The following is a 10,469-nucleotide window of genomic DNA, read 5'->3' as shown; positions in this document are numbered from 1 at the left end:
GGAGAATGTGGGCAGCAAGGGTGGCTTAAGGCATATTTAACCTCACATATGTTGGACTTCTAATATTAAAGTCCAACATTTATTTTGACAATTAAAAGGTGTCCCTGTGTTACTCTTCCCATCCAGCTGTCCCTGGCAATGAAGCTCTTTGTGATAAGTGAGGCCATAGTTTCTAAACCATTTGCAAAGGGTAAATAAGTTTTAGCTCCAGAGAGTTTTAACTGATACATGCTTCCCTTTGGTTGGCAACTGTTAAAAATATATATTTGAAGGGTCATGCAAGCAAAGGTATAGGGCTTAAGACCAGAATTTGAATTTGGTTAATTGTTTCATATGAGAATTTAGCCAGAATTTGAATTGTATGGTTGAGAGCTTGAAGCCAAAACCAATTTATCCAAGTCATTGGCAGTGACATCTGTGGGCCCTTAACTTTATGTAACACTCACACTCTTCGCCTCCATGCAAAGCCTGGGACATTGTCTCTTTAAGGGGAATTTATTAGAACAGACTGGTTTTGCAAAATTCTTAGAATTTTGGTACTAATCCTGTGGAATCCCCTTCTATTCCTTGTTCTTTTAAGAACATTTAGTTCACTCTGTTTCTGTGGTGGCCTTGGAATGCTATCAGGCCAATAGCATTGCTTCGAAGCAACTGGAAACAGAAGACTACGCATTATAAATATGTTGAGTTAGAGGTATATAAAAAACACTTCTTCACTCGACTGTATTTATTGTGTGAAGTTTAATGCAGACAAATACAACTGTGAATAGATTGCCAGTAAGCAAGGGGTTAAGAACCGCAGTCTTTACATCTTAGAGAAGGCTACAAGGTTCAGATTGGTGTTGATCCCTCTTCTCTCCAAGGGCATGAGTAAAAAGGTCTATTTGTCTTTTACAAATTTTTCTTTCTCTTCCTTACCATGCTCTCAACCTGGAAGGATGTGTGGCTACTCTGCAGGCTCACATAAAGGATCTACATCTTAACTTCTGTAATTTTTAATCTAAGATGTGCTGTGCCTTTGTTTATATTCATATTGAGTTGAAGAACACTAGATTTATTGTAGGTAAAACTTCTCTGCTTACTTGAAAGCCTGATCTTATTATTAGTAAAAAGGGAAGAGGCGGGGTAGCAAATCCCAAGTGCCCAGAAAGGATTCCTAATATAGGCTTCACAGCCTTTTATCCCTGCTGTATTGCTGTTCAAACTATTAAACTCTGCTGCAAGAGGCATAGAATCATAGAGTTGGAAGTGACCACAAGGGCCATCGAGTCCAACCTCCTGCCAAGCAGGGTTTAAGGCTTTAAGGTAAGAGTCAAACCTCGGGGATTTCAATGTAGGGCTCACAACTGTTTGTCAAACTGTTATTGTGTAAACACACGTTTACACAACTCCCCCCACATTTCTGGGGTTCTGAGTTTTGTAAGGCAATATTGATATTGACAGGAGGGAGGGTCAATTCAGTACACAACTAGATGGCACTGATTGAAGGCAACCTCATCAGTGTTGCGTTGCCAAATCATGCATGACTCTCTCCCCAGGTGTGATGTGAAGAAGGTATTCCAACACCTTGGCCAATGACTTGCACCTCACAGATGTGGGCATGTAGTATGAAGAAATGTTAGATAATACGAACACCGTAGCAATACTCACCCACCTACTAATTAAAGTTTCATATATTTAAATTTGTAAACAGCAACTGCTATGGTTTCTCCCCATTGGGAATTTGATGGGAAGTGAGGTTGTCACTGCCAGTGAAGCTCATTCCATATTTGAAGTACTGATATGGTCTCTCTCCACTGTGAACTCTTTGATGGGAAGTGAGAGTTCGACTGTGTCTAAAGCTCTTTCCACATTCCAAGCACAGATATGGTTTCTCTCCACTGTGAGTTCTTTGATGGGTAGTGAGAGATGATCTCTGACGGAAGCTCTTTCCACACTCTTGGCACTGAAAAGGTTTCTCCCCGGTATGAATTCTTTGATGGGCCGTGAGAGTTGTTCTGTGACTGAAGCTCTTTCCACATTCCAAGCACTGATAGGGTTTCCCCCCTGTATGAATTATTTGATGGGAAGTGAGACTTTCCTTATGACTGAAACTCTTTCCACACTCTTGGCATTTAAATGGTTTCTCTCTTCTGTGAGTTGTCTGATGGTAAGTGAGAGTGCTGCTGTGATTGAAGCTCTTTCCACATTCCAAACACTGATATGGTTTCTCCCCACTGTGAATTGTTTGATGGGAAGTGAGGGCGCTGCTCTGATGGAAGCTCTTCCCACATTGCAAGCATTGATATGGTTTCTCCATGCTGTGAGTTCTTTGATGGACAGTGAGATTGCTGCTGTAACGGAAGCTCTTTCCACATTCTAAGCATTGATATGGTTTCTCCCCGCTGTGAGTTCTTTGATGGGCCATGAAATTAGCTCTGTGACTGAAACTCTTTCCACATTCCATGCACTGATATGGTTTCTCTCCAGTATGAATTCTTTGATGGAAAGTGAGTGTTTCCTTTCGACTGAAACTCTTTCCACATTCCAAGCACTGATAGGGTTTCTCCTCGCTGTGTGTTCTTTGATGGGAAGCGAGACTTTCTTTCCGAGTAAAGCTCTTTCCACATTCCAAGCACTCATAAGGTTTCTCCCCTGTATGAATTCTTTGATGGGAAGTGAGATGGTTGCTCTTACTAAAGCTCTTTCCACACTCTTGGCATTCAAAGGGTTTCTCCCCAGTATGAATTCTTTGATGTAAAGTGAGTTTTCCCTTCTGACCAAAGCTCTTTCCACATTCCAAACACTGAAAGGGCTTCTTCCCGGTATGAATTACTTGATGTGTAGTGAGAGCGGTGCTGTGACGGAAACTCTTTCCACATTCCAAGCACTGATAGGGTTTTTCCCCTGTATGAATTCTTTGATGGGAAGTGAGAGCAGAGCTCTTACTTAAGCTCTTTCCACATTCCAAGCACTGATAGGGTTTCTCCCCAGTGTGAATTCTTTGATGGGAAGTGAGAGCGGTGCTGTGACGGAAGCTCTTTCCACATTCCAAGCACTGATACGGTTTCTCTCCGGTATGAATTCTTTGATGGGAAGTGAAAGTTGCGCACTGAGTGAAGCTCTTTCCACATTCCAAGCACTGATAGGGTTTCTCCCCGGTATGAATTCTTTGATGTGAAGTGAGATTGCTGTTGTGACTGAAGCTCTTTCCACATTCCAAGCACTGATACGGTTTCTCCCCAGTGTGGACTCTGTGATGGGCTGTGAGAGTTCGTTTCCGACCAAAGCTTTTTCCACATTCTATGCACTGATAGGATTTCTTCCCAGTGGGATTTATTTGATGGGAAGTGGAATGAGAGCTCTGATGGAATCTCTCTCCACACTCCGAATATTTATGTGGCTTCTTCATTGTGTGGATTCTGCCATGGTCTCCCTTGATCATTTCTAATTTATCACCACCTACATTGAAGAGAAAAAGAGATTAGAGTCACAGGAAGAAATTGAGTCCCCAGTTATTTAACAATGCTTATGAATGCTTGTGATAGAGGGAGAACTGACGAGAGTTCAGATGTGAGGTCTTCCTACAGAGTTCACTGCCTTTGTTGACTAGCATTTATGGACATATTTATAGGAACCTGGAATTCGAAAAGCCTGGCTTCTTTCTGGGTTGGATCTGACCCAATCATGGAATCTGCTTCATCTCAAAGGTCAGTAAGTTCTCTGACCAACTGAAAATGGACAGCAGCAAAAACATAAAACGTGACAAAAGCTACTTCCATTTGTCTAACAAGTCTGAAGCCTACATTTTAAAAGGATTGAGCAGTTCAGACAAGCCTAACTTTCTTCTGTAATGTTTTATTTGCAGTTTAATGTAGGTTGTAAACCGCTTTGATTCCCCCCCCCCGAAAAATATAAAGTGATAGAGAAACGAAATGAATGATAATAATATTAACAACTGGAGGAAGAATAATCACAGACAAACCTGTAGGCAGCCTTCCATTCAAGGTGAGCTGTGGGGAAGTTAGAATCTCAGATGCTATAGTAGCCCTGTTGAGCTCCATCAAAATATTGGAGGTTTGTTACAAAGAGGTATGTATTGATTTTCAAAACAGATATTATGAACCAGCAGGGAGCCTTACCAAGTGAGTCCATGATCCCACGATTCTCCTCCATGACTTCCTTATGTAAAGCTCTCTGGTCAGAATCCAGCAATGCCCATTCCTCGTCTGTGAAACAAACAGCGACATCTTCAAAGCACACTGGACCCTAAAAGAAGGAAAATGTCCTCCACTTAGACAGCATAAAGATGATCTACTACACATTGCTCTGTTGTTTTCTGCCTGTTGGTTACTGTGTTGTTTTAATGGGATTGTTTTGCTGCACATTCACAACAAATTCTTCAGGGGAAACTCCTAATGCCCTAAAGTGGACTTCAGGGGGTGAATGGGGACCTGGGAAGGGAGAGGATAGAGGGGGAAAGCCCTGCTGTGCAACTGATTGGGGTGGCTAGGTGAATCCTGGCCACTCTTTTTTATGGTTCGTCCACTTCTTAGAAACCTGTTGTAGCATTCAATTATAACTTTATAAAGAAAATGGAAATGACAGGGATAATATAAGTGACATTCGGAAGCTGAGGTGAGGAAGCTGTTCCTTATTCTTAGTAAATAAACCTTCTCAAATGGCCTTTTTAGCCTTTGTTCAGGGCAGGTTTGACAAGAAGCTTGGGCACAGAGGCACCTGGCTGCCCCACCCTCGGCCTCTCTCCCCACAATGCTCCTTCCCACTACCTGATCTGGTTCCAAAGCTGCTGCTTCCTCTCCGTTGCCATGAAAATATGGATGAGGTTTCACTGATGTCTTTCTGTCACCTGCGAGAGACAAAGGTAAGTGGGAAGCCAAGGGAGTCTGCTTCTCTTGGAGGTTAAGTAGTGCATCTCTAACTACATATTGGCCTTTGAAAAAGCCTCCCCTATTGAGTATGTTTGGACTTTTGTACCCATTTCATATTTTAGTTGTGTAAATATACATTTCCCCTCCTGGAGGTTTTGGCCCCAAATGTCTTCCCCAAAAAGATTCAAATAACCCACTGCTGGACTTCCGGGTTAGCGCGAACGGCTAATGGCGGATTCCCTCCGAGCTCCGGAGGGAATCGGCTCTGCTGAGGACGGGTCTTGCCGTGCCGGCGACACGGGGACCCTCAGAAACCGCAGGCGCGGAAGCCTGCGGACTTGGTGACTCGGTGGGCACCTTAAGCGCCCTCCCCGACCCACGAAGAGCCTTTTTAAAGGCTGCGGAGAGGGTACGGAGAGTGGCGTGGTGCTGAGAGTAGACCGCTACCTCAGTAGAGCGAAGCCGCAAGCCATGGCCGGAGAGCGCTGACTTTCTTCCCAAAATTTGGACTGGATAACAAAGGACCCGTGAGTAGTGGAATTTGGACTTTAAAAATTTTATCCTGTGAATTCGGCACGATCGGGGGATGTGTTAAAGGGAAGTCCGCACCCCCTCTATTTATAGACGTTTCAAAGCAAGGAACGGAGAATTAAGGCGGAATGAATACTGTTTTGAAGATTTAAAAGTTTTTCACAAATTTGATAGAACAAGATTTTTGTGCTGGAGAGAAAGGGAATTTGGAACTTTGTGTGTATCCCCCCCAAAAAACCCGGGAGTGTCCTATTTGGGTCCCGGAGGAAGAAGTGAAAGGAGTTTGACAGCTGTCAAAGAAGCTGTCAAACGGGCGGACAAAGTAAAGAATTTTGCTATTTAATAACTCTTGGAATTAAAGCTGATACATTTGGACTGAGGCGAATGGAAACAAAGTATTGATAATAACAAAGTAACAGATTATTGGAAAAGGACTACTAAATAACTGAAAGCCCCCTAGGGGGAATTAGTGACATTACAATGGCTGCAGAGGGAAAATTACTGGCGGAGATAGAAAAAATGTTCTTTCTCGTGGGAATCTTGCAGGAGCAGAGTATGGCTCTAAGTAAAGTTTTTATGACCTTGAATCCTGAAATAAACAACTCTGCTGAATGCACAAAGGAGATGTATGATAAAAATTCTGCAGCTGAGCAGGAAGAGATGCCTTTGGAATTGACAGAGAAAAAAGAAGGAGTTCAGACACTACAAGTGGAAAATATCAACCAGGAATCTGCAGCGTTAGAGTATGAGCAAAAAGACCTTTGGATTACAGACCTGCGAAAGATGAGAAAGAAGAAGAGAGAAGCCCCTGGAGTACTTGGAATATTAAAACTAGAAAGAACAAAGCAATATGATTGGGACTTTTCTCTTGAATATGGAAAACTAGATGGCCTTTCGCAGCAAACACTCTTCAACATTCTGAATGAAAGAAAATATGATCTGACTCTGACTGAACTCCTTCGGGGTCTTAGGACCATCAAAGAGGACTACCAATATAGCTGGCAGAGAGGGACTGACAGAGAATCAGACGCCTCGGACGTGAGGAATCCGGGCTAGAAATATTTTTTGTTTGTTTTCTGGACATTTGTCTAGGAAGGGACAGAAACCGGGGCAGGGGGGGGAGAGAATAGAATTATAAAATGTTATGTTTTGTTTTACTTGGTCAATGTGACCTATAATTAATATAATAAAGGGAAAATTTGTGAAGGGGAAGTTAGATCGACCTTAAAAAAAAAAAAGAAATTAATGATTATAAGAGAATTGGATAGTTGAATATAGATAAACAAAAGAATTTAATTTTTAAAAGCAATGTGAATATCTTTAAGAGGTTAGGTAAGAACTTGCTGAATTAATTTTGGAATTGGGATGTAAGAGGAGGGGGTGGGGGGAAGTCAATGAAAGTGGGTAAAGAAATTTAGGGTATGTAATTGTATTTGTATGTTTGTCTGTCTTTGTCTTTGTGTGTGTGTCTGTTGTTATAAAATGTAAAAACCCAATAAAAATTATTTAAAAAAAAAAAAAAAACAAATAACCCACTGCTATGTTTCAAAATCTACAGAATGTGACCCAACAGAGAAATAACTCATTCCTCCTTACCCAGGGGCCTCTCTCTGGTATCCAACAGAGTCCTCTCTGCTTCAGAGGAATGCGTGCCCATTTTTGCAAACAGATAATTTCCCTGAAATCACAGAATGACAGAGTTGGAAGGGACTCCAAGGATCATCTAGTCCAACCCTCTGCAATGCAGGAACTTCCACAAGTATTCCAAACAGAGAACTCGGAGAAGAGTTAGAAAAGGAACGGCAGAGGCAAAAACATTAGGGGTATCAGATAGCATTCCATGGATGCTTTCCCAAAAAGATGTACCATTGGTTGAGAATTTGAGGATACCCTACCTCATGTTCAGAGCACCTTGGGAGTATTCAGAGGAAAGTCTCACCTGCTGTTCTGTCTCCTTTCTCTCCGCTGCCTGACTCAGGAGGAAACCTTCGGCCAGGGCCACTGCCTGGGCACTGGTCTTCGCTCCACATTCCCTCACCCAGCTCTCCATCTCCGGTGGAAGGACAGCCAGAAACTGCTCCAAGATCACCAGGTCGAGCATCTCAGCTTTCGTATGCCTTTCTGGCTTTAGCCATTGACGGTCAAAGTGGTAGAGTCGACTGCAAAACTCTCGGGGACCTTTGACCTTTTGGTAGCAGAACTGCTGGCTCTGCACATCAGAGCGAAGGGTGTCCTCCTCACCCAGGATCTGCACAGAGTTTTCCCAGAATCCCCTGCTGCTCCCCATTAGGATGAAATTGCCTCTTCCTCCTCCAGGGTCAGCTGAGTCTTGCTCATCCACCTGTGCTCTCAAGAAACCTCCAAGGGATCAGAAAGAATCTGTTTTTTCTTCTGCCAAGTTCTGTCTGTCCAAATTAGAGGTGCTAGAAAAGTCCTACAAAGCACAAACACATTGTTCTGTTATAAAATGGATACACTGTCAGGAGAAGAAAAAAAATGTTTCCTCCGCAAGCGTGGATGAGCCTTGCAAGGAATCAGGCCTGGACTATACCACGGCACTGACTTGAACTTTCTTTTCAAAGTTAAAAAGGAAGGAGGAGGAGAAGCCCCTATTTCTCCTAGTGCTTTCTCGGTAGCGGCACCCTCCCTGTGGAATGCCCTCCCTTCAGATGTCAAGGAGATAAAGAACTACATAACTTTTAGAAGACATCTGAAGGCAGTCGTATATCCGGAAGTTTTTAATATCTGATGTTTTAATTTGTTTTTATATATGCTGTAAACCAGCCAGAATGGCTGGGGAAACCCAGCCAGATGGATGAGGTATAAATAACAAACAACAACACTAGAAAAGTTACCATGCAAAATGTGCAGGCACCTTAAGGGATTTCTGTGAGATGAGTCAGCCTGGTTGCTCCTGCCTTTTGGTGTTTTCAGTCAATGAATGAAATCAGAACTGCAACTGATGAATGAGGAATTTGGACTGTCATTTTTGTCTACAGGAGTAGAAATCATATATCGAACAGATGGAAAGCTCTTTAATCTGAGCAGGCTGAAAGAAAAGAGTAAGATTACCGTACCTTCTGTCGTAGAGCTTCAGTATGCTCATGACAACATAGTTCCAGTTACAGATAGGTAGCCGTGCTGGTCTGCCATAGTCAAAACAAAAAATTCCTTCCAGTAGCACCTTAAAGACCAACTAAGTTAGTTCTAGGTATGAGCTTTCGTGTGCATGCACACTTCTTCAGGTATCTGAAGAAGTGTGCATGCACACGAAAGCTCATACCTAGAACTAACTTAGTTGGTCTTTAAGGTGCTACTGGAAGGAATTTTTTGTTTTGACCATGACAACATAGTGTGTGCACACTCAGAGGACGACCTCCAAACCATGCTAAATATCTTTGCAGAAGCTTACAAAAAGCTTGGCCTATCGCTCAACATCCAAAAAACCAAAGTGCTGCACTAACAAGTGTAAAACAACCCCTCTGCAGCGCCACAAATCCAACTCGATGGTGTTATGTTGGGAAGTGTTAATCACTTCTCCTACCTGGACAGTTATCTTTTCACAAGGCTGGCACTGATGCCGAAATCCAGCATCTTCTAAGCTCAGCAAGTGCTGTATTCTTCTAACTGAAGTGCAGAGTGTTTGAGGACAGAGACATTCATAGAGAAATCAAAATGCTAGTTTGGGGTGTGTGTGGTTTCCCCCCCACCAAAATGCTTGTTTACAAAGCTATTGTACTACCAACCTTACTGTCTGCTTGTGAAACATGGAACACTTATAAATGCCACCTCCAACTTCTGTAAAGGTTCCATCAACGGTGTCTCAGAAAATTTGTACACATCTCCTGGGAAGACAAGTGAACTAATGTCAGTGTACTGGAAGAAGCAACAATCACCAGTGTCAAAGCAATGATACTTCAACATCATCTTCGTTGGACTGGTCATGTTGTGCGGATGCCTAATTATCATCTTCCAAAGCAACCACTCTGTTCCGAACTTAAAAATGGAAAGTGTAATGCTGGTGGTCAACAAAAGAGGTTTAAAGACTGTCTCAAGGCAAATCTTTAAAAAGTAGTATAAACACTGACAACTGGGAAACACTGGCCTGTGAGCGCACCAGTTGGAGAACAGCCTTTACCAAAGGAGTATTGGACTTTGAAGAATGTTTTTCTTCAACTCAGGATGAAAGGGTGAGACGAGCTAAGAAGAAGGCACTTATGGCAAACCCTCACCGGAACCAACTCCCGCCCAGAAACCTATGTCCCCACTGTGGAAGGACGTGTGGATCCAGAATTGTCCTCTGTTAAGAATGTGTTCATGGAAGGCAATCTTACTTTGCTACGAGGGATCGCTAAAGAAAAGAAGAAGACCCCATAGCCTCTGCTCCTAGATTTGGAGCCCCCCCGTCCTCCCCCCACCTCCATGCACAAGCTAAACAGTCCCTCCACGCCGCCTCCACCTGCAGCCCGGGGCTCTTAATTCTCCCCAATGCTCCGCAAGGGACAAGAGAGAGGAATCTCACCAGGTCCCAGAAGGCGCCAAGGACGCAGCTCTGCAAAAGAGGGAGACCACAGCCCCTCTTCCCTGGCAGGAAGTGACGCAAAAGGAGGTTCCTTTGCCCGCCCCCGTCCCACCTTCATTTCCTGTCCTCGACAGGCGCCATTTCAGGAGAGAAGGCGAGGGTGGGAAGAGGCGACGGGCTGCCCGGCGACGTGACGCCACAGCACCATCTTGAAAGAGGGCAAGAAGCAGGCGGAAACGCGAACATCCTGGAAAAGGATGGGGCGGGGAGAGGAAAGGTGGCGGAAAGAGTGGGAGCATTTGCACATACACGTGTCCACAAAACACCAAGACTCCTGCAGGTGATTGCAGGTAATGCAACAGGAGCCCTTCTGCAAATGGCCTTTGCAGCGTAACTCAGTTAAACGGTAACAAAGTATCCAGATGCGCCTATTTACAGTGGATATTTTCACTTAGCCCTGTTTCTCTATGAATCCACCAATTTCTTAGTTAAATACTAACGTAAAATCGCGAGTGGGAATTGCAGGCGAAAAAGGACACGCCTGC

At 43.6% G+C, this 10,469-nt stretch overlaps 1 protein-coding gene across 13 annotated transcripts; it reads right to left on the bottom strand.

The window, feature by feature from the left end:
* Positions 1-1,699: 1,699 nt before the first annotated feature.
* Positions 1,700-10,099, bottom strand: LOC309331502 (uncharacterized protein; the record flags this gene model as incomplete). 13 transcript variants are annotated; one of them, XM_081843726.1, is made up of 8 exons in its annotated part: positions 10,037-10,099; positions 9,149-9,247; positions 8,278-8,451; positions 7,342-7,836; positions 6,999-7,080; positions 4,770-4,849; positions 4,122-4,248; positions 1,700-3,441 (listed from the first exon to the last, which is right to left on the bottom strand). In XM_081843726.1, exons 4-8 carry the CDS (start codon positions 7,687-7,689, stop codon positions 1,700-1,702), a joined length of 2,379 nt encoding a protein of 792 aa, XP_081699852.1. In that variant the 5' UTR covers positions 7,690-7,836; positions 8,278-8,451; positions 9,149-9,247; positions 10,037-10,099. The 13 variants fall into 13 exon arrangements, with proteins under 13 accessions (XP_081699852.1, XP_081699847.1, XP_081699858.1 ...); XM_081843721.1 differs by having other exon boundaries at positions 9,925-10,041; XM_081843732.1 differs by lacking the exons at positions 9,149-9,247; positions 10,037-10,099 and adding exons at positions 9,737-9,788; positions 9,851-9,952 and having other exon boundaries at positions 8,278-8,395.
* Positions 10,100-10,469: the final 370 nt, after the last annotated feature.

This window comes from Podarcis erhardii, assembly GCF_964252035.2.
Source record: "Podarcis erhardii genome assembly, chromosome: 16".
Taxonomy (NCBI): domain Eukaryota; kingdom Metazoa; phylum Chordata; class Lepidosauria; order Squamata; family Lacertidae; genus Podarcis; species Podarcis erhardii.
The sequence above is the reverse complement of the archived record's forward strand: the minus strand, read 5'-3'. Positions and strand labels throughout refer to the sequence as shown.